The sequence below is a fragment of the Taudactylus pleione genome, unplaced genomic scaffold (assembly GCF_031769625.1).
Source record: "Taudactylus pleione unplaced genomic scaffold, aTauple2 ptg000370l, whole genome shotgun sequence".
NCBI classification, from domain to species: Eukaryota; Metazoa; Chordata; class Amphibia; order Anura; family Myobatrachidae; genus Taudactylus; species Taudactylus pleione.
In genome coordinates, this window is record NW_028284771.1 from 1,233,266 (window position 1) to 1,258,222 (window position 24,957).

Genomic DNA, 24,957 nt, shown 5'->3' on the forward strand with positions numbered 1-24,957 from the left:
ACGTTAAGAGGAAATGCTTAGCACACAGCTAACATACCATACACACAAGCCACACAATAAATGACAGCGTCTACGGCGTGTGCAAAGTTATCCTTGGTGACACTCAGGCATGGTGGTAACTTGTCTGCTGATTAGCCCGGTCAGACACCGGGCAGTGAATGCAATTAGCTACACTAGGCAAGCTGAGTCCCAGGCATACATAGACACACATCCAGCTACATAGCCTGACACAGAAGCAGCTGCTGTGCTCAGTGCACGTCCCCCCCTTTGTATCCAGCACTTTCCCATTTTTACCCATTGAGTTGCGGATCCTGGTGCTCATCAGTCCTTGCAATCTCTTTCGTTTTGTAAAAGATCAGGAGGATGCTTATTGTGCAGATAGTCCACCTCTTCCTTACTGAACGCATGTCTCTGGCATATACACTCCCAGGTTCCTGTAGTTTTGCTTTTGCCACAAGATTAAAAAAAAATAAAAAATAGAAGTAGTAGAAATAAATGACAAGTGGAGGTGATTGACTGGAAACAGATCTGTTCTCTGAGATGCGGGTTCCTTGCTTGGAGATAAGTCCTCCTTAGGCATATATTGGCTGCAGCCAGAGCACTACCAATGGTACAGGCAGCAGCAGCAGCACCAGCAGGTTCCCTCCTTCAGTTCACTGAGACGAGCCCTCCCCACTGGCTTGCATGGCCACGCCCCTTCTGTCGGGATAGCATTCGGAGCCGCCCGACATATGACGTAATCACCTGGCCATTCCCCTCCAGTTGAGCAGTGACAGCTGTTCTGTGAGTGTGGACTACCTGCTACCTGGTGTGCAGATGGGGAGCAGCTATAAAGGCAGGGAACTCATAAGATCTGGCTTTGTCCAAGTGAAATGTCAGAGCACTATTATTGCGAGTCGCAACTGCAAGTGCGCTGTAAAGTTCCATGTAGTCAGTGGATGATGGTCACCCATATATTCTCCACCAGACACCAGCCTAGCTTTGTGCCCTCTCCCACACCGCATGCTGCTGCCCATAGTGATAGCCTGTGCGGGGGTCTATGAAGATCCTCAGCGTTTGCAAAAGAATAGTGCTGATGAACATGGGAGAAATGAGTGCTTTATACTGTATGAGACAGCAGGACAGGGATAGAAGAAAGATTTATTTTGCTTATTTTATGGAATGTAGAAACCCATAGCTTAACCCTAAGTCCCCCCGGGAGCCCTAAAACCTAACCCTCCCCCTCGCAGCTGTCCGCGCCCGGCTTACCTTCGTTCGGTATGCCGGGCGTTGGGCTATTTTGCTGTGACTCCTACTTTTTCTTGTATAGATGTATTTTCAGTCAAGGAACAGCTATTGCACTCACTTGATCTGTCTGTCATTCATGTTTTATCAGTAAAATCCTTAAACTACCAGCCAGTTCTTTGAGAATTTTTTTTATATATACAGTATATATATTTTTTGTCTTTGGGTTGTTATTTTTGTTTAACTTTTTTCTACTGTGACTTAAGATTAAAAAAAAGTTAGTTTTAGTATTGTTTTTCTTCAAAGAGTCTGACACAGGAGGATGAGAAGTAAAGCTGGCTACACTATAAACTGTATTGTACGTTATTTAGTTCTGAACGATATATCATGCGGATTGTAAAGTGTGTACGCCCAATTGCACATGCACGGCGGTCGTTCATCCCATCGTCCCATCTGTTGTGCTGCGGCCCAGTGAGCCAGACATTCTGGGGACAGGAATATCATTTGAATATTCCTGGAAAATGACACTATCAAACAATTACAGGGTTAAACATATGACCTGTAGAAAACCCTCACAATCCTTTCTTTATAGGAGCTCCCATTCTCAGATTCCAATTGATGTGTAGTACTTTCACATTACCAGGTTTGAGAAACCGAATGATTGGATATGAAAAGAAGTGGTTTAAACCTCTAGGATGGGGACTGGCATTGGTGTGATCACTAGTTTGTAGTAGCCTATAGGTGTGTTTTTGTAGGGAGTTTATTGAAGAGGCTTGGGCTGATGTCTGGCCGTTCTTTCTTTTTTCACCATACTTAAAGAAATCTATATTTAATTTAATAAATAGCTAGCAGTTTTTCTGCCAAATCTAAGTCTCATTTACTAAACTGCGGATTTTAGAAGTGGAGATGTTGCCCATAGCCACCAATCAGATTATACTTAACATTTATCTAGCACCTTCTAGAACAGTGGTCAGGGAACAGGGGTAAATTACCCCACATGGGGTAAAAATGAAATTCCTGGGGGTAATGGACGGACAGCCGGGCATGCATATGAATCATTCTATAATACAGAATGATTCATATGCATGCCCGGCTGTGCCGCAGGGAGGCTCTAAGCCGGACGCCCGCTGAGATGTTATTACCAGCGGACGCCCGGCTCCTTCCCTGCAGCGACGCGTTAGCCGGAGGCTGGAGCTCTCTTCTGAACTCCAGCTTCCGCCTCTCTCCATGCGCACTATGGTAGAGACGTCATGACGTCTCTCCCATAGTTTCGAGGAGCAGCTGGGCGGACAGGACGGCGGCGGATGCAGGAGCTCGGATTAAGGTAAGTGTGGTTTCTTTGGCACTACAGGGTATTATATGGGGGTACTACTACAATGGCATTATATGGGGGCACTACTACAGGGGTATAACTATTGGGGCACTACTACAGGGGCATTATATGGGTGCACTACTATATGATTTCCTTCCTTTCAAATCAAGCGGGTAACGTTGGCGTATCTAAATATATTTTGGGGAAAAGGTAAAAAAAAGTTCCCTGACCCCTGTTATAGAAGATAATTGATAGAATCTGATTGGTTGCTATGGGCCACTCCTAAAAACCTGCACTTTAGTAAATATAACCCTCAGTGTCTGTGATTCACACACATGACATAAATTTAAAAATATGGGAAGGTGTTCTCCCATTGTGGGGCTCTGATCTGTTGTATACACATCTGTATCCTCATAAACCTTTACTCTAATAATGCCATAGCCCTATTTGGTGTGCCATGGACCATGTCACTTTAGCATGCCCAGAGGCGTATGGAGTCTGGTGACATTTGGTACACACTCTAAATACCCCCCACGCGGTGGAGCCTACCATAAAAGGGCATGGCCTGGTGGGAACACCTAATAGCGTTACTACGGTGGCGTGGCCAGCATACCCGGACATGCTGGGTTGTCCCTGGAGACTGTGCCTGCAATGCTGGCTCCTCCTCTGTAACAGGTGCCGAGTGCTGCAGGAGAATGTCACACTACTGCTACCCTGCTTCTGTCACTGATTAGGAGCCGACATTTTGGTGTCATCCCCTCCGAGGGTGACACCCGGTGCGGCCCGCACCCCTATAGTGATGCCACTGACCACACCAAGCATTTTTTTTTCTTAAAATATGAATTTTATTCTCAGAAATGAAACAACAAAACTAGACTGCAAGTGTACATTAACCACTGGGGCTGGCATTACTGGTACGTCTGTGTGCGACTAGTGGCAACTAAATGTAAAAAAGCTACCAATATCATTCCATTATGCTTAGTCTGCGCTTTATACACATGAGGTGTAGTGTGACTTAGGGGTCTATTTACTAACAGAACAAGTGGGGGAAAATGACAAAGGCAGAGAAAATCCCTGTACATACCACTTCTCAGTATGTACTAAAGGGATTTTCTCTGCCAGTGCTAAGTGCAGACCCCCCAACATGACCCATTCCATTAGGTACAAAATGCTCTGCTCCTGGACTTCCCTCTTAATGTATGATTGCAGCCACCTGTGGTGAAACACCTGTCTCATCAATGACCTAGTTCAACACAGGTGACAACAATCATACATTAGGTGGGAAGTCCAGGAACAGAGCATTTCGTACCTAATGGAATGGGTCATGTTGGAGGGTAGGTAAGTGCAGGCTACAATATCGCACTGCACCTGGGTCACTTAGAGCTGCCATACACACCTATGGCAACTCTAAGTGTCCCAGGTGTTACTAAGGGGAGAGGTCACTTACCGCTGCGTGTCTTCTCCAGTGCTGATATCACCTTCTGTAGCTGCCGTTATCTGCTTCTTCTCATTGGAGAAGCAGGAAGTCCTTGTTGTCATTTTCATGTTTGTTAATAAAGTTTTTGTTTTTTTAAAGGTCACTGCTGCAGTTGCTGACCGGGAGACAGGGCAGGTTACACATAGGCTGTCAGGGGAAAGGGGTCTCAGCTGTTGCCCCCGAGGGAGTCATATAGTGGTCACTCTTCTCAGCAGGTCTGTTCTTAGTAACAGCTGCGGTAGCCGGCTCCTGCTTTGCAGCGGTAACAGGCGGAGCAGGAGCTGCATTAACTCCATGGAAAGTGGAGTGTTAGTAAATAGACCCCTTATATTTTCTCTAACAAACAGCTAATAAAATGGGTTATCTAGTGTTTTGTAAAGTGGATTTTACCTCCACCAAAATCCTGGGTCCATCCCGGGACACTGATCACTGATTTCAAGCCGTGTCACAGCGGCTTGAATCCCGATTACACCGCAGGCTGGAGCAAGGATATTGCCGGGGCTCACCTCTGTCGGCGCTTGCAGATTACATCATCTCCAAGCGCCAGGAAATGCGGCTCTCCCTATGCTGTGAACAGGTCCCAGTTCGGATGACCCAGAATAGCTGTTACCACTGAATCATACCCACATGAAACCCTGCTCGAGACCCGGGAAGGAATGCCGTGTCAGTTGACTGGGAATTGTTTTCTAGGAGCCTTTTCCACTGAGCCTTTTCCAGGGTTGACACGGCAATAACCCGGGTTTTAGCGGCAGTGGAAGAGGAGTATTATTCTATCAATATACTCTTTTGAACTCAACTAATCCTGTACTACAAAACAACTTATTACTAGTGAAACCTGATGAAATGTCACCACTGTGGATCTTTCAAAACCAATTTATAAAACATCATGCGCTGCACACAGAAGTGAGGTGAAAAGTATTGTGTTTATGATAATGAAAAGTAATAGGTTTCAGGAGTGTATCTCTTTAATTAGTTGCTTGCCAATTACCATCAGGTAGTAGCATGCAATTTTGAATGTGTCTGCATCTAGCGAGTTTTCACATAGAGTAGCTGCCTATTCATCTCTGCAAATGATTCAGAGTCGTATGCATATCAGCCCATTGTGAGCGGATGCTAAATGGGCATTTCTGTGTAGCAACTATTTGGCAACAATGCAAATGCATGTAGTAGGAGCATAGTTGAAACTAGACTTTTGGTAATGGGTGGTCCCAGTTCCAAATACCTTGTCTTAACATGTGTCGACTTGACAGTTTGCCACTCGAGACCATTAGTTAGGGAGTAAAGTTTTGTATCTTTATCTGTATACTCAGGCAATGGTTTCTGATGCGTTTTTTCAAGTTGATTTTTTTTTTTTTAATTTACATGAAATATCACTGTAGTGTGCACAGTTTAGATTATGCCACATATAACTAAGTGAATGTCCAGGGGCACCAAGAAGCTTTTCAATTTTTTAGAATATGAAATCTGTGAGGCTGTGCCAGCCACGTGAAGGTGTGGGGCCAATCACCAGATGGGCAGAAGGATAACTGACCTGGTTCCCTCACCTGAGTGATTCTCTTTTCCTTCTAGCACAGTATAAGGGCAATGGGAATCAATTTAGCTTGTGTGTGGATGCTCTCTGACCCCTGCCCATTCACTAGAAATATATTGGCAGTGATGTGTGCACTACTCCTAGGTGCACGCAACTTGCCCTTCACAAGAATAGCGGTGTAAGTGGGACATGTCTCCCAACTGTCCGTGCAGTGAGGACAAAGAACCTCATTCAGAGTCGGTCGTAAGCGGCCGCTCGGTCGTACGCATCCGATGTTTACAAACTACGCATGCACACTGTTAGTTGTGGCAATGTGCGTACGAGACATTGCGATCCAAAATGCTGTAGAGAGTACGGCTTACGAGCAGGAAGTGGCTTCCGGTAGTTGATTGACATGACAGGGCATTCGTGGGTGTTGACGGGGTGGTGGTCTAAAAACGCAGGCGTTCCTCACTGTTTTCAGGGCGTTTTAGGGGCGTACATAAATTACCTTCTATGACCGACATAGAAGGCAGGAAGTAGTAAAACGCCACTCTGTGAGCAGGTTTGAGGCCTGGCTGATCGTTCAGCTTGAGGTTGGGTATGTGTTCTCTCAAGCCGCAGAGTACTATCGATACTATCGAATTTGACTGATGTTATGTTTGATGTTTCTAATTTGTGCAACACAATGCAAGCAGCTATTAATTGTTTGTGGTTGCTATTAACACTGCTAAATGGCTTGTAATTGATTCAGCTGCGTTTGCATTAGCGAATAAGAAGATTAAATTAATGTCATGTTGATGCCTTATTATATGTTGTTTTTCCCAAATTTTCAGGGTTTCTTTCATTTTGAAGCCTGCACCAGTCTTTGCAAATCCTCTGCTTTGTCAATACCTTTATTAAACCTATTTTTTTTTCAAAATTAAAACAGACACGAATAATTTTTTTATTTTTTTATTTTTTGAACAAGATTTTTTTTTATTTTTAAAACGCATTTGTCAGCATGCACAAATTTGAAATTTTTGAATATTAAAAAAATACAAAAAATAAAAACATTTAAAAAATAAAAATCTAAAAAAAAAATTGACGGAGATGGAGGCATTGGTGACTAGAAATATGGGGACTGGACATCAACAGGGGAAGGGTAAGATAGCCAGGGCTATTTTCTTCGTTTGGGATGGCTCGCTGAAGAGGCTTTTTTGGAACAGCCAACTGGCGTGTAACATGCCGACTGGCCTGGCCAGAGCCGGATGGAATTGGCTCTGGCCTAGGCATAGGGCTTGCCATACTTTGGGGGGGGGGGCTGTTGGGCTGACAGAGGTAGTGGTCCTTGGAGGAAGGGAGCCTCGCTCCATCATGGCAATTCGGTTTGCCTGCTCCTGGGCATCTGCTGATCGAACCAGGTCCCCAGCACATGTCTCCAGGGCCTCTGCCCCCTCAGCAATCTGCCATCTATCCTCACCAGAGTGGTCGCCATCCTCAGGAGAACAGAATTATTCTCCTGAGTTTGGTCGACCAACTCGGTGAGGAGAGACACTGCTGGGGCGGGTGGTGACCCTGGAGTGGGCTCCACAGGGTCCCCAGATGGAAATATTGGATCGTCCCCTGCAGAGCCTTCATATGTGCTGGGCCCAGCCATCACCTCAGGAGCAGGCACATCCTCCTCAGGGTCTGTAAAGAAAGAGATTTGTTAGGCAAATGTTTCTGAGATATTGTTGTTTTTTTTTTTTTTAATTTGTCCTTAATTATTTACGTTCTCTGCTATGTGGAGCATTAAAGTCGGCCATGTCAGTGTCCATATTGGACACGCCGACTAACTCCTCTTCCTCTATACACCCCTGAGCCTGCTCCTCCAAAGCTGTTAAGGTTAGCTCTTCAGGGATGGGACCACCACCTGTCCTCCTGGCATGGTCCGCCCTACTTCCTAGCTTCCTCTTCAGCCAATATTTGAAGTCTGTCCATCTGGCAATGTTTAGTGTTAATTTAGTCATGTATTTCCTTCAACATTTCTAAAAACATTTATGAACCAGCATTCACACTAGCAAATATGTACCTTTTACACACAACAATATTGGTTCTGTGCGTCATCCCAACACGATTAACAGCCCTGGCTATCTCCTCCTAGATCCTGTCTTTTTGTCCAGCCCCCATATTTCTGGGTGCATGGACAATATTGTCCATGCACATAGACACCAAGGCCTCCATCTCCGCCCTCGAAAAGGGAGGGTTTCTGGCCCTTCTCCTGCTTGGGCCTGTCTCCTCCTCACTCCTCCTTACATGCTGTTGTCCACCTACATGTAATTATTTTTAAAAAATTGTTTGGCTTTTTTTAACATACAACTTTTAAGGAATTGGTCATTATTGGTCAAAAAACTTACTTTCTAATGGCTGACTCTGGCTTCCATGCTCCTCTGTCTCCATATTAAATTTTGAGAAAGCATGAGTACTAGAGTGTTTTTGAGACATTTTTATACATGTGAGCGCAACTTTGGATTGGTTGTGCGTGCATCCATGTTGTGTCCATCCCTGTTTCCCTGCGCAAATTGCACACCTAACCTTAATTGTGGGCTTTAATGAGATGTGAGCGCATCATTGGATTGGTTGTGCATGCATTCATGTTGTGTCCATCCCTGTTTCCCTGCGCAAATTGCACACCTAACCTTAATTGTGGGCTTTAATGAGATGTGAGCGCATCATTGGATTGGTTGTGCGTGCATCCATGTTTTGTCCATCCCTGTTTCCCTGCGCAAATTGCACACCTAACCTTAATTGTTCATTTTTCGGCTGTGTTATGTCCCTATTTAAGGGCCACCTAAATGGTCCATTACTTGTGCGTTGTTGGTGGTTGTTGGTTGTTGGAGTTTTTTGGAGTTTGTTGGAGTGTCTTGGGTTATTTGTACAAAACATCGTCGGCTTGCGAGTCAGGTAAGTGTATTGGAGTCATGTTTATTTTTTTACATTTTTTTTTTCTAGTTTTTAAATTATTTTTTTGATTTTATTTTTTGTTAGGAATATCCCTGCCCACTTTAGTGTGGTCGGAGGTAAGTGTATCAGAGTCCTGCTGCCATTAGTTTTTTTATTTTAATTAAAAAATTTTGTTTAAATACATTTTTAATCTTTTTTTCCATAATGTAGTTTTGGAGTGTGTTTTTTGGCATTTTGAGGATTGTTCCAGGCCACTTTATTGTGGTCTGAGGTTTTTTTTTTATTTTATTTTTTTACATTTTTGGGTTTCTAAAGTCGTTATAATATTTGTTTGTGAACCTTGAAAAATTTTAAGTTAAAATTAAAATAATGTTTAGTGCACCGACATCATTTATTGCATTTACCGAATTTTTTTGTTTTTTTTTAATAACAAAAAAAACATGTAGGTTTTTGGAAAGATGGCCCTACCCAACCCTGTAAGATTCTGATTCATTCTGACCAAGTTAAGTTATTTATGTGTTTGTTTGTTTGTCTCATCAGTCCTACTAAACTTCTATGAACCCACATTTCAGAGAGACGTGGGTGAGTTAATCCTCACCATGCTTCAACCACCCATCCAACCTAGTCCTCCTCATCGTAGGCATAGGAGGCGTGCAAGGCCGAAGATATTTAGAACATGGGTCACCCTTTTTGGAATGCCTGATGATGAGGTGTTAACTACTTCCCGGCTACCACCCACCACTATCCTAGACACTCTTTCAATAACAAAGAATGATCTAGAAAGTCAAATACACATTCCTACATCAATATCACCACTGACACAGTTGCTGGTGGTGTTACATTTCTGTGCCTCAGGGTCCTTCCAGACCACTGTGGGTCTGGTGGGTGGCATATCACAGCCATCATTCTCCAGGATCCTGAGGCGTGTAATGAATGCTTTTTTAAAAAATATTATACAATATATTAGTATGCCTTTGGATCAGTAAGCCCTTGTTGTGGTAAAGCAGCAGTTTTTTTAGATTGTTGGCTTGCCACACGTCATAGGGGTAGTGGATGGCACTCACATAGCACTTCAGCCTCCAGCACAAAAGGAACACATTTATTGCAACTGTAAACATTACCATTCCATGAATATGATGGTGCTATGTGATGCCTCCCTCCAGATCCTCTCCCTGAATACAAAATTTCCTGGCAGCTCTGATGATGCATATGTGATCCAACATTCAGGAATTTGGCCACAATTAACAACACTGCAAGCTGGTGACGCGTGGCTTCTGGGTAAGGTAAACAATTTTTTTTGTTTTAGTTTAAAAAAAATGTTTAAAAAAAATATATATATTTAAATACACATAAATTACTAAAAAAAATCTCCTTCCCTACAGGCGACAGTGGATATCCTTGCACGCCCTGGCTGCTGACTCCTTTTTTGGCCCCCACACCAGGGCCACAATTCCAATATAATGCCGGGTTTACTGCCACCAGGCAGGTGGTGGAGCGCTGTATTGGTCTATTGAAGGGTCAGTTCAGATGTCTCCACCATTCTGGTGGCGCCCTAATGTATTTGCCGGTTATGGTTTCACGTATCGTGATCCTGTGTGGGATTTTTCATAACATCGCCATAAGGAGTCGAGTATCCATGCAGCCAGAGGATGCCTTGCCTGAGGATGGCCCCCAGGAGGTAGGTGGTGTGAGACTGTCCAGGGGGGCCAGACGCAATGATGTTGTTGCTCTTTTTTTTAGGTATGCATTGCAAAATGTTTTGGTTTAAAATATTAAATAACTCATATTTGTCATTGTTTCTCTGTTTTGACTTTAGGGAGTTTTTAATTTTCAACATGTTATTAAATTTGCTCTTTTCTTTTTATTTCCCTATACCCTACCACAATTACAACAACCAACAAACAAAAATAACACATTGTGAATGCCCTTGTCTATGCTTGGATAAATGACAACCCTTTTGCTGGCTTGAGCAACCATGTGTTTCTCCTTTTTGTACAGTTCTTGATTTTGTTCCCCAAAAAGTTTGTCATTGTGTACACCAAGTGTTTTTTTTTAATGTAACCTCGTTATCATGTTTCTTGCTGTGTTTTTGAAAAATAAAGGAATTTTGTTTTAAAAATATTAGCAATTTTTTTATTTTGTATAAGCCAATATTAACCATAACACATTCAGCATGTCCCGGAAAAATGTCTGTGGCATGTTTTTTTTTATTTTTTGGACCCTATTGTATTTTCGCAATCAAATTTTTTTTTTTCAATTTAAAATTAAAAAACAATACAACACATTAAGCAAGCTTTCTTAAAATGAGTTACTGAATGTCCATATATTTGCCCGATGTATTTTTTGTGTTTTTAATTTGCACTATTATTGTGTATGCCTTACAATGTTGGCTAAAGTATGATATTTTAGAAAATGCTCCATCAATATTTTGTTCACAAAAATACATATCAAATCAATGTAACCATTTTTTTTTTAAACATTCACTAACTACATTTTTTAACAAACATTAAGGCCAAAACCCATTTATACGCCTGGATTAGACAGGTCTTGACTAAAAAAAAGGACTACAAAATATGTTATTTTTCAAAAATTTATTAGAAAACACACGCAAAAAATAAAATTAAACTCAGGCAAGGTCCAATGCCTGCAATATTTCTCCAATGCTATTTTGAGCATTGCCTAATGTTTCTGCCAGATTACCAGCTCCTCCCACAGAAATGCGAAAAGCATCTGTGGATCTGAAGAGTAGAAAATTGAAAACATTAATTATTGGTCAAAATATGAGTCACAAACATTGAACAATTTCAGTTTATTTTATGCCCTACAAAGTGTGTGGGACACAATGAAGTTGATGTATACACCAACATTTTTTAGAAAGAACAAAAACAGGCACATTTGTAGGCCTAGCAAATACAAAAAATAAGGTCATGTATTTTGTGATAATGTATTAATGTTTTTTTTTGGACAACCAACAAATATATAAAACAAATGTAATTTGAATTTGTCTGGACTAAAAAAAAAAGGGGAAAAAATACACATTGACCAAACTTTAGAAAAACCAAAACATTTTTTGGGGTTGAAAATTTCTAAAAATTAAATTTTATGGACCTGTGGCGAACGCCGCCGGAGGTCTGACCACCGGTGCTCGAGTTGAGCAATATTGCGCCGATATCCAAGCACACACAGCCGGCGGCGGACCACTGCGTAAGCCTGCCTTTTAACTGAAGTTCGGATAGGGGGTACAAGATGGCCCAGGCGCCTGTCCATCCCCTCAACCAGCACTAACAGTTCCGCATGTGTGAATGCTGCGGCTCTCATGATGGCAATGGCAGATTTTACATTAAACTACAATTATAAATGGCTAACATGAAAAAAGATTGGCTTAAAAAAAACATAATTTTCCCAAAAAATTTCTATTGGACAAAGCATTATTCTTGTGACCAAAATTCAACATTAATAATAGCAACTCGGATTAGCTCAAGTCCTTTATGTGCACATGCAAATTAAAATATGCAAAATTACACAAACTAACATTCATAATGTTATCATAAACATGCATTTAACAACAACATAACATTCCTAATACAAAAATCAGGTTTAAAATCTTTTATTTAAACAAAAGCACTAGCAGAAAGACATCAGCATTAACGGAATGACATTTGAACTAGGGGTGAGCGGGTTCGGTTTTACTCGGTTTTACTCGGTTCTTATCGCCACTTTACCGCAATTTCGGCTCGATTTCATTCGCTATCCAAAACACGTGTTCGGCGATAGCCAATAAAAAGATCCGAGTAAAACCGAACCCGCTCACTCCTAATTTGAACAATAATGTTTTCAAACCAATTGAAAGGGAGTTTAAAAAAAAAACAACACTTTCGAACACTAATTACATAATTGTCAACAAGCTAGTAACAAGCTGATCGATAGCGCATGGAAACATGACGTATGCATCAAGTGGCCGCAGCCATCAGAAGAAAATTAACATACAGCGACAGACAACGACTGCCAACGATCGACTCGATCGCTAGCTGCTATCACTCGTTAGCTAGAGGAGATGCTTTGTTCATGTATAGGCGTCACTTTGGTTGCGATCGCCCGGCCGTGCGATTGGATTATTTTTCAAATTCTCGATCGTTAGGCGTACGACCGAGCGGCCGCTTACGTCCGACTCTGAATGAGGTCCAAAGTCCTGACTGAACAGAGCAGTTACCCAAAACTGGGACTTCCTCACCACAATCAGGACAATTGCAGACTATTCTGCTATCTCCTACCTGTTCCTGCAGTTTTCACTACCTGCTGCTGTTGTCTGGATCGCAGAAATGTTGGTGCTCTATTTAGAGAAATTAAAAAATATGTGGAATATGGAAAGTCTAGCAAGGAGTAAACACTGTAGGGCTCCCTCCCCCAAACCAGCACCAATGTTAAAACAACAGCACCCATGTTTAATAAATAGACCTTCATGTCTGCAACCAGCCCTGCCGAAAAAATTAATAGCATAAATGGTGTTCCAGCTAATCAGCTCCCAACTGTCATTTTCCAAACAGATGACAGTTGGGAGTTGATTGGCTGGAGCACCAGTATCATATGCAACGAGTTTTATCACTCGTTGTGAGTGATAAAATTAGTTGATAAATAGGCCCCATAGGCTTCCCATAAAAAAAAAAACACATAGGAAAATAAATACATTGACACAGAGAAAAATAAAACACAATGGCGACCACAGAAAAAAAAGAAAATATAAAACACATAAGCTTTGCATAAAAGAAACAAACACATTGTCCCAGTAACACAGTGCTCCCCATCCCACCCACACTGCGCTGCCCTTCCTTTCTCCCACTCACACTCTGCTCCCCATCCTACAATGTGCTCCCCTTCCCCTATCCCACCCACACTGTGCTCCCCATCCAGCATAGTGCTTTCCCCTCCATCCTACATAGTGCTTCCCCCCACATCCCACATAGTGCTTTCCCCTCCATCCTACATAGTGTTTCCCCCAGAGTTGCCTACCTTTGTAAATCTCTTCCCGGGAGAAGCCCAGGTAAGAGAAGCAGGAGGGGGATGATGGGGGCGGGGCCTGCTGATTTGCGTCATTAAGCCACGCCCTTCGCGGTAACATTGCTGCGATTGGCTAGAATTTGCATAGGGGGCAGGGCCAAATGATGTGATCCATGTAGAATCACGTTTTAAGCCCAGCCCCCTACGAGGAGACCCGCGATCGCCGCGGGTATTCTCATTCTGAACACTTCACTAGGAAGTGGGCAGAATGCGGGAGAAATGCCTACCCTTCTGGGGGTGCGGGGGGTTACCCGAAAAATCGTGAGCCTCCCGTGAAAACCGGGAGGGTAGGCATGTCTGGCTTCCCCCCACATCCCACATAGTGCTTTCCCCTGCCCCAGTCCCACATAGTGCTTTCTCCTCCCCCACATCCCACATTGTGCTTTCCCCTGGCCCCCGTCTCAGAAAGTGCTTTACCCTGCCCCAGCGCAGATAGTGCTTTAACCTCTGCTAAATCCCCATCCCACATAGTGCTTTCCCCTCATCCACATCCCACATAGTGCTTTCCCCATCAAACATAGTGCTTTCCCTGCCCCCATCCCACATAGTGCTTCTCCCATTCCCCATCGTGCTTTCCTCTGCCCTCCATTCCACATAGCACTTCCCCCATTCCCACATAGTGCTTCCCCCATCTCACATAGTGCTTCCCCCTCCCCGACCTCCCACATAGTGCTTTCCACCCTCCTGCATAGTGCTTCCCCCTCCCCCACCTCCCACATAGTGCTTTCCACCCTCCTGCATAGTGCTTCCCCCTCCCCCACCTCCCACATAGTGCTTTCCACCCTCCTGCATAGTGCTTCCCCCTCCCCCACCTCCAACATAGTGCTTTCCACCCTCCTGCATAGTGCTTCCCCCTCCCCCACCTCCCATATAGTGCTTTCCTCCCTCCTGCATAGTGCTTCCCCCTCCCCCACCTCCCACATAGTGCTTTCCACCCTCCTGCATAGTGCTTCCCCCTCCCCCACCTCCCACATAGTGCTTTCCACCCTCCTGCATAGTGCTTCCCCCTCCCCCACCTCCCACATAGTGCTTTCCACCCTCCTGCATAGTGCTTCCCCCTCCCCCACCTCCCACATAGTGCTTTCCACCCTCCTGCATAGTGCTTCCCCTCCCCCACATTCCACATAATGCTTTTCCCTGACCCATCCCACATAGTGCTTCCCCCTCCTCCACATCCCACATAGTGCTTCCCCTCGCAAATAGTGCTTCCCCCTCCCCCACATCCCACAGTGCTTTTCCCTTCCCCATCCCATATAGTGCTATCCCCTGCCCCTCATTCCACATAGTGCTTGCCCCTGCCCCCATTCCACTTAATGCTTTCCCCCCATCCCACATAGTGCTTTCCCTTGCCTCCCATTCCACAAAGTGCTTTGCCTGTCCCCATCCCACATAGTGCTTCTCCCCATCCCACATAGTGCTTTCCCCTGCCCCCATCCCACATGGTGAGTTATGTTCATATTATGGGTCTGATTTAGAGACGCACGCAATCCACATTTTTTGCTATTGCGATCAGGATAAACAGTATCAGGAATGTTGCGGAAACGTGATGGGCGTTCCTGGGCAATGACTGGGAGGTAGCTAGTAATGGATGCAAAAATGGTCCATTCAGTGGGTGTGTCATAGGAGTGTCAATGCAAGTGGCTGCGTTCACAGAGACACACAACGCAGGCATAGGATGCCATAGTCAAATGGGGAAACTGCAAATGAGATAGGACTGGTGCAAGTTTTAATAGTGCGACCGATGGTGGTGTATAAGCACGCACCAATAGGTATTACAGCGTGCATGGACACTAAGGGGTCAATTCAATTAGATGCAAGGTGCTGTTTTCTCTGCGAATTCGCATGGCGTATATTTCCGTTCAAACCTCCCTGAGGGTGAGAGATGGTAAGGAAGATCTTTATAGATGTAATTTTTTGTGGTTTAAAAAAATGGCCTCAAATTACCAAAATCAACTATTTTGTCGCTTTATGCAGCCCCAAATTTAATTAGCATATTTTTTTTAAAATAATTGCTTACTTTTAGAGATTTTTAATTTTTTTAGTCACCTCAAAGTATAATGTAGCATTTTTCATTTTATTCATATAAAAGTAAATGAGAATGCTTTTTATATTTTTTTTTATTTTTTTTAAACAAATGCACAAATCAGCCATTTAACACCATTTAAATACTTCCAGTACTTTTCTTATGCCCACTAACATCTATCTGTATAATTCTGCAATCTAAATTGTCAGTTTTTCAGGGTCCAGGAAGGTCACCAGAACGCATTTGGATGACAATTTGCAAATCCCCGCTGCGAGTACCACGAATAGGCATTTTTTAATTGGATTGGAGAATGCTCGGGTGCGCACATTCATGCGAAGCTGCGAGTTTCATGAAACAAACTCAAGCCTAATTGGATTGACCCCTAAAGTGGGAGTCTCAGTCCTTGCAATTTCAGCTGCACTGATGTACACAAAGTATGGGTTTGTAGCAGCAGTTTCATGCGACGGGTGATCGCTAATAGACGCTCCTGCATGCGCTTTTGTATGTGACTCTTGGGCCCAATACATCAGAGATGGATTGCCACGATCCCGCGATGCTGCAACCTAGGATCGCAGAAATCCAACATGTTGGATTTCGGCGATTTGACGATCGCGATCAAAAAATTATCGCAATTGTCAAATCGCGGACATTTAACATGTCAAATGTCTGCGATCTGGCGACGGATCGCAGAACATCGATGGTGGACGATCGTAAATATCCTTTCGCAGCCCTGCATCGTGGCGATCCGTCACAGATGTATGGGCACCTTCAGAATCAGCCTCTATGTGTGACTAACAATCAGACTCTGTATGTACAACATTGGTCATTAATAGCCAATGATACATAGTTATGTTATGAAACACAAAAGTGCACTATAAAATAGTGTTCACTCTAGGGCTGGAGTGTGGCAGGGCGCCTGTGAGTAAAAAGGGCCTTTGGTGTGCATGCGTCAAAAAAGGGAGAATGGTCAGCACTGTAGGGGGTGTGCCCAGCACTCACGGAGATGCTGGGCAGCCCCAAAACTCTCCCTGCAGCGTGAACAGATGCCTGACGGTGATTGTTTCACCGCAACTTGCCCCCGCGGTACCCGGCTGGCTGTTTCAGGAGGGGTGCGAGCCATAAGAGCAGGGCACAATTTAGCATTTTAAAATCGGGCTAAAATAGTCTAGCAGGAACACTATAAAATACATATATGCAGTATAGAAGAAGTTAACTCTCATTTCAATGAAAGCTATCAAAACAAATGTATTCATGGAGAACGTTTTCACTTCTGTTAATTTACCTTAGTATGTAAAGAAAAACAAATAGATTCCTCCCATAGTCAGGTATCCCTGTTCAGGTCACGATACAGGTGTGGGGTTTATTTAATTTAAAGTTCCTTAATTGCTACCTAGAATTGTAAGTATTTTAAAATGAGCGGGAGGACAAATGGAAAGCCCCATCTTCCCCCTTCCTCAGCATCACACAGCCCTGGTCTTCACCAAAAGCTGTGACATGAGCCACGGAGTCTCTGGTGAGTGGGAGGAGATCATTAGTCTCAGGTGGAAGGCAAGGTTTAATGCATTATAGATGCTTCCCCTCATCTTCCCAGCCTGAAATTCTTGCTTGCCTAATGAGATGAACAAAGACTTAAATCCGTGTCCGTTGTGCATTTTATTAATTCTACTGGTAGAAGGTTTGTTTGTGAAAGTTCAGCCAACCTGTTAAGGAATTAATTGGAATAAGACGTCAATCTAGATTAATGAATAATAATATTGAAGAAGAATTGCTGCCAGGTTGTACTGTATTTCGTTTTTAGTAAATCTTGTGGATGTTTGTGGAAGATTATGCCAGTCCTGGAGCATTAATTGTCCCATATAAAATGTCAATAGTGTTTCTAAACACGATTTAAATCAGGATCAGTTCCTTGCTAGGACAGTCCCAGACTCTGACACTGTTGTGTGAGAGTCCTATAGCTCACTGTTAGCATACAGAGGCTCCTGTATAAAATCATGCCTCCATTTTTTTCAAACCTGGCCTGGCTGCAGCAATCCTAATGCATAGACACTGGTCTTTTGTGCGATCTGACATCACCGATGCCCAGGAGGAATCTTGCTGCTAACCTTGAGCTCCAAACTCTGGGATGTAGCTAGGATGGCCAGCTCATCCCTTGAATAAGGGACACATAAGATTTACACTGGTTCTGTGGCTGGCTGACTTCAAGTCTCCATTTTACCTGGTTTCAATCAGCCACAGAGCCTGAGAAATTCATATATGTCCCTTATTAAAGAGATGATGTGGTAACCCTAGTTGCAGCTGTGCATCCTCTGCAGAATGAGCTCACTGTGACCGCTTACTGCATTCTTTATATTATTACTTCATTTGTGCAGACCTGCATCTGAGAATGGCATAATGACCAGCTGCTGCTAGTAATGAGTTGCGTGCACCTGAGGCCAGTTACCACAGTTTCAGGCCTACAACATAAAAGTAGCTTGTTGTGTATAGCACAATGCCAGCTTACTGAGTTTATCGTTGTGAATACCTACTCTGTATGCTGTGCCTTTTGTGCTTGTGCTCTAGATTTCGGAAGGCCAGCTCTTTGGATATTAACCATAGATCCCAGAAGACAACCTGTCTACCTCCTGACCCTTTTCTATCAGGTGACTACTCTCTCTCTCTGCACCTTTGATTATTCATTGGATTTGCTATTACTTGAGTTTTCTGTGACCAATCTCACCCTCTGTATTTAAAGGTACAGTACAACTTTTCACACAAAGACTGTTCCTGCCACTGGCATGCACCAACCATTATCTGCCATGCAAAGTCCACAATTCCGGACATAATGATTTTGTAATAACCAGAAGATTGCAGAATGCAAAATATATCTTGATAGAATTCACCATATTGAGCAGATTTAACATTCAAATGAATATCAACCTACAGGGATGGAATGGGATTGTAATTGTCGAAACCGGATAATTGGGTAAGACAGAATCTGTTTGCAATCAGGAAAACCTGCACGACGCCATCTTGTGAATGGCAGCAAGACTCCATTTTAGAAAAGAAAGCTTACACAAGCGCCATTTTGTCAAAAATACATAGTACACAAACCACAGTGCAAAGTTGCTAAAAGTAGCACGAACAGCTTTTTAACAATCTTCCCCAAACACATACCGACAGTGTTCAGAATACATAAAATAACTTTCCAACACATTAAAATCACCACAGACTTATATTTGAGCAACAGCAAGGCAGTGGTGTTTTCCCCGCATACATACATTTAAAAGCAATTGTCCCGTAATGCAAAAAGGATAATTATTACTTGGTTTAAATGCAATGTCAGTATATAAAGAAATGAATGTTTTCTGTAACTATGGCTTAGTAAATGACAATTGGACTGTGTGTGGAACCGTACTGATCTACTCTGTTTCCACAGCGTTCCGGTGACATCAATATGAAGATCAGAACATGCGGCTATGAAATATGAATGTTAGAGAGAATAACTATTTGAAATGTTGTAAGCCATAACAGCTTAGATTTGCATGTGGGGGATGCAAAGGGAGGTTGGAGACCTTTTGTATCCATTTGAAATTGTGCAATAAATGCCCTGTAACAGATTTCTAACCCTTACCAAAGAACAATGACATTGTGTAAGCTTGTTTACATTTTTGTCCAAAGGACTGGTTATTCCAGTCTAATCAATAGAGATAGCTAACTGGGACTAGAACCTAATTAACAGTAGTTTCAAGAAACCAAAAGGATACTCCCTTTCTGATGACCTCACAGGTAAAAGGGGGCGGGAACATAGCATGCACATTCTGAGAACACACAAGCCAGCACACACACTTGCACATTTTGGAAGAGAGAGGTTCCCTCCCTCACAAGACACCGGAAAATGGGTCTCAGTTCCCCTGGGTTATAGCTAAGTATAAATTGTGCAATATATAGCCTATTTGGGTGTCTGTAGCTATTTTTGGTGTTAATCTGTTATTAGCTTAGCATGGTTTGTGGTTTGTAGCTTTCTAAGGATATTCATGAGTCTGTGTTAGCATACAGTGGATGATATGTTATCTAATCTGTACTTTTCATCTACACTGTAGGGTACAATAGTCTGTTATCAGCATGCAGGAAAGGGATTGATTATGGAGTTTTTGTAATATTTGTAAATGATTGATGCTGGTTGATTGAGATCCTCTGGTGAGCTGTGTTAGGGCCTTCCCATGTGCTCTGTGTTAGGGCCTTCCCATGTGCTCTGTGTTAGGGCCTTCCCATGTGCTCTGTGTTAGGGCCTTCCCATGTGCTCTGTGTTAGGGCATTCCCATGTGCTCTGTGTTAGGGCCTTCCCATGTGCTCTGTGTTAGGGCCTTCCCATGTGCTTGAACAATATCTCTGCTTGGGAGAGATAGGCTTGGTATGTGTTATATACTCATGAATGTAATCATAGGGTGGTATCAGTTATATATTATGGAAGTTGAATTAATAACAGCTTTGAATGGTCATAAGTAATTGCCGTGTGGGTCAGATAGGTATATTGTCTGAAGTTTATTAGAGATGGCTACTTCCATGTGGGGTGAACAAAGGAAATTATAATTCTACCCAGTTATGGTGTTGTATGGGTCAGATAGGTATATTGTCTTTATTATAATTGTGATCATTGATGGATGTATGATTTACAGAGTTACAACTTAATGTGAGTTTTCAAATTGGAGTTTGCCTAGGGATCATGAGGCTTGCAAACAAAGGAAGAGCATGTGCTTCAGCCCTTCCCCCTTCCCACGGTCTAGTGGGTACTGGATGAGGTCTGTTGTAGGATGGTATTGTTGTATATTGGAATCAGCTTGTGTTGTACATGTTGGAATATTAAATGGTGCAGTGTTTGCCTGATGTGTTGGCATATGATATTCAGCTTGCATATTTAATTAACTATGGCATTATGGGAGATTTCAATGAGGTAGTTTCATAATGGAGTTTGTTTGTAGACCATGCGGTTTGGACAATAGGGCAGGAAGCATTCCCAACCCCCCCTCACACACACACACACCCACACACCATCACCAGCCATCTTGAACATGTGCTCTCAGCAGACATTGATATCTCTCTCATTGTATTTTGATGTGTCTCTCTTTCTCTCTCTCTCTCTCTCTCTGTCTCATATTGCTCATCGTATTTTGATCTTTAATAACCGTTTCATGTATATTTACTGTACCTTATGACCTAATGTTTGTACAATTTATTTTATTAGATCATAGCGTTGTAACATCCGTACTTTTACCTGAATAATAATCTTTAGCGCGTTGGACCGCTATTCAACTGTCTCAGTATTTCATTAATGGTATAATAATACATAGCGCTAATTAGCGACATCTTGTGGTTTTAGAAGGTATAGGCAGGTTTTATCTTAGAGGTTTATAGGCAGGTTTTGTCTTAGAGGTTCTAGGCAGGTGAATCTTAGAGGTTTATAGGCAGGAATGTATTAAAAGGTTTATTTACAAATTCAACATAATGCTGCCCGTTCATATTCCAACACAGTGAGTCCGACAGATGGAAATCCTGACAGCATGAGGTAAGTACCCTAACCCTCCTTTAGGGATGCCTAACCCTAACTTTCCCCCCTAGTACCTAACCCTAACCTCCCCCCAGGTGTGCCTAAACCTAACACCCCCTGCCTGCACCCTAAACCTAACCTTAAGAACCCCGGGGGGGTGCCTAGGCCTGACTCCCCCCCCCCCTGGGGTTGCCCAACCCCCCCTCCCTCTAGCTTAACCCTAACCCTCACGGGGGGGTGCCTAACCCTAAGTCCCCCGGGCGTGCCCTAAATCTCCCCCGGCTAAGAGGACGAGCACCCTTTACTCACCTCGTTCGGGCACGCGTCGTCCTGAATTCCGGCATTGGGATTATGACAGGCATCTGTATCTCGAAGCCTGTCATAAATCTCTAGCCGGCATTCTGCCTTCAGGATTGTGACCGGCGGCCGCAAACATAACTTACATACCTACAGGGATGCAAATGTGTTATGTCAGCCTGGGTGATGTCAGTTACTGCTGTTAAATTTAGCTGGGAGATGCTGGAATGCACCTTCAGAACCATAGCCACACAAATGTTTGTGGGACTCAGTCATCCAGACAAACGGAAATTCCAACCTTTATGGTGGGCAACTATATAAATACAAAGTTACTCATCTGCCTAAATTTATGTCAGATCATGAAATGTGTATATTTTGTCTCAGACATATAATACGTATGGAAGAGCCCACTTTAAATTAGAATTGTAAAGTAGGAGACCATCAGCAAAATCTAATATCTTGGGAGCCCCTGCTTCAAAGGTCTCCACTTCAGCTATGGAAGTGGAGACTTGCCCACTATAAGGTGTCTTCACAGCACATCTCCCATCTGGTAATGAGTGAGACTGTTGGATAGCGTCCCTACCAGTTGGGTTGCTGGGATCTTAAGCCGCGTACCACTACACAAAATTATTAATGAAAACGACATAGTTATCGTTCATTATATTGTGCAGTGGACATTGAGCCCACACTGAACGATATATCATTCAGTTATGGCACCCTCCCTCATCCCCGAACCTGTACAACCTGACAATATCGTCAGGTTGGACAGCAGGTTTGAGAGATGAGCGACGGCATCAACGACCAGTGGGCGCGCGCATCGCGGGTCGTTGACGGCATATATATTGCATGATATTGCTGACGATTGAACGATAATGATGTTGTTATCGTTTATTATATCGTGTAGTGGATACGCGGCTTTAGCTTCAATTTTAAAATCCGCATTTAAGAAGAAATTGAAGGTATAAGGCCATTCATTCTGAAGGTTTATCAGGTTTTAGTATGACGTTACTGAATACTGTACAGTATGTCAACAAATCTGTGATGTAGTCAGTTGTTAAATATTGTGTTATATCCCTCTAATACAAATAGCAATAATGGAGCAGCAACATTTCATAGTTTTTCTCCAACCCGTCTAAACTTGGGAATGTTTTATTAGAAATGGACTTGGGGCCTAATTCATTACGGATCACAACTGCGACAGCGTACGCAGTTGGCCGATTGTTCCGTACTGCTCGTGTATGCATCGCAGTGCGCTTGTGCGACGGCTACACTGCAGTCACGCAGAGTGCGGTAAGCCATCGCGGAGTGATTGACAGGTAATCAGCATTTGGAGGTGGTGACAGGGGAGTGGTCGAAGAAACGCTGGCGTGCCTATCCTTTTGAACGCCGTTGAATGGGCATGCATAAATTAAGCACGGCATATGCAGCTTGAGTACTCAGGGCCTGATTCTGTAAGGATCATAATTGCAAAACTGCACTCAGGCAGCTCTGCAATTGCTACCCTTGCAGATATGGTAATGTACAGGAGGCATCACACCCCTTGTACATTACTTAACCGAGCTGCGTACCATCGGCTGGCTGCGGTGACCCATAGGGTTCCGCAGCCGGCCGCCGCAGTTTGAGGAAGAGGCTAGGAAATCTCCGTCACCCGACGGAGATCCTGGCCTCTTCTCTCCCCCCACCCCCACAGGCGGCAATACGCCTCTGTTTCGGGTAGGCTGTTGGCTGTCGCTGCCCCCAAATGGCAGCAGACTGTCAATCACTGACAGTCTGCTGCCAGTTTGCAAGCGGACTCACAGACAGGTCTGGCGCCTGCGCAGGTTCCCAAACATCGTGAATCTGCGTTCAGCCATGCACTGCTGAATCAGGCCCTCAGTGCGTACAACGAGGTTAGCAATTTCTGAGTAAGGTTAGACATCCTGTAATTCTGCGCGAGGGGCCGATGTTACTCAATGTTCCCGATGTATATACAAGACTGCAAGGTATTACGGATGTGAGATAGAGGTAGTGGACGTCTCTATGCTGTGCGATGGAATTACGATAGCATTCATTAGCAAGTTTTCGCAGTGGGGCTGCGATCGCAGTAGCGGTCCATAGTTATTCGGGCCCTTAATGCAGACCAGCTCCAGGCCTACTGGCACACAGTGTGACAATTTTTGGAGCACCCCACTGGCACACATTGGCTCCCCCAGGGAAAAAAAACATGATTTTAAATAGAATTCTGCTGTGTACCTATTGAGAAATTCATTCAAAGTGTTCAATCAGAGAGTATTGTTCATGTACGGATCTGTATGTATGTTCTATTAGAAATCTTATGTGCTCATTTATCAAAGTATTATGGTATTCAAATATTTTTCAGTGAGATTATGTTACATTCGATGGCAGGGGCAGAGAGGGACAACTGGCCAGCCAATTCTGCAAATACTGTATATGACTGGAAAAAAATAGTTATTTAACACAAATCCAGACATGACCCATCCAGGATTACAAAGGCTACAGATTCTTTATAGATGTCCAGATTTGGACTGTCCGGGGTAATCCCGGATGGGTGGCACACCCTACACACAAAGTATGCACAGAGGATGGGGCATAGAGAATGCAGGCTGTGTATAGGGGAGTACAGGTGGTGAAAAGGGTGTCATCATTACCTGGGGATCATCCGATCAGTCAGATCCCACAACCCACCACGGTACAAAGTCAAAGCTTGGGGGCAGCTGCTGCCCAACCAATGTCCGGCTCTCCAGCCTGCTTTCCCTTCCTAGGTCTGGGGCAGCTAAGGATCTCCAGCCACACACAGTCAGTGGCATCATCAGTATAGCCTGGACACCGTGCAGCAGGCTCCACTGCACAGAGAACAAGGTGCTTTGGTTTCAGCACTGATGTCCTCTATGTCATCAGCCAGCGCACTGGCATATTGTTTGTCAGAGGACCAAATGGTTGGCAAAGTCATTGGTCCCTGTGGTGGTGACCGCACTGCACTCCATGTAAGTGGCGCTACCATGTGGCTGCTCCACTTGAACAGCCCTGACTTAAGTTCAGGTTCTGAAATAGTCTTTAAGAAGCGCTATGAGGTTATTAGCTATCATTTATCTAGCACAGTCTATAAAATGACAGAAGCTGATTTCTTGCTATGAGCAACTCCTCTATCTCTCTCACAGGTTTGATACATCCCCCCTTTACCGTGCATTGGAAGTTTAGCTTTTTCCATAGGTACGGCTGTAGAAGGATGGACTGCATGCAGTCCATGCAGATTTGTCTGTGCACCTAACTGCAGATGGTATCTCACACAATGCAGGGATTTTCCTTTTACATACAGTACATATAGTTGTTACATTTTCCATCAGTTGATGCTTTTTTTTCTGTTTGAATGGAAGGCTCTTCCACTATGAGCCCCAGGACAAAGTGCACTGACAGGAGCACAAACATTTTCAAGGCACTCCCCTCACCTTCGAAGCAGACGTTTATTGTATATGCAGGAATTAATGGAAGAGTAATATTACCCGTTGGAAATGCAGATGGAAGTAGCAGTCCTGTCTGATGGTCACAGTGTGGTCCAATGAATGATTCCAGACCATAAGATGCCTTGTTCCTGCAGCTTGTGCAGTCCCAT

At 43.7% G+C, this 24,957-nt stretch overlaps 1 protein-coding gene across 1 annotated transcript in view; it reads right to left on the reverse strand.

Moving 5' to 3' along the window:
• Positions 1-407, reverse strand: part of ST8SIA4 (ST8 alpha-N-acetyl-neuraminide alpha-2,8-sialyltransferase 4) — a 228,446-nt gene extending 228,039 nt beyond the window's left edge. Inside the window, exon 1 of the mRNA XM_088444620.1 lies at positions 295-407. Within this exon, the coding sequence (XP_088300746.1) occupies positions 295-407 (113 nt within the window). The remainder of the gene's footprint in view (positions 1-294) is intronic.
• Positions 408-24,957: the final 24,550 nt, after the last annotated feature.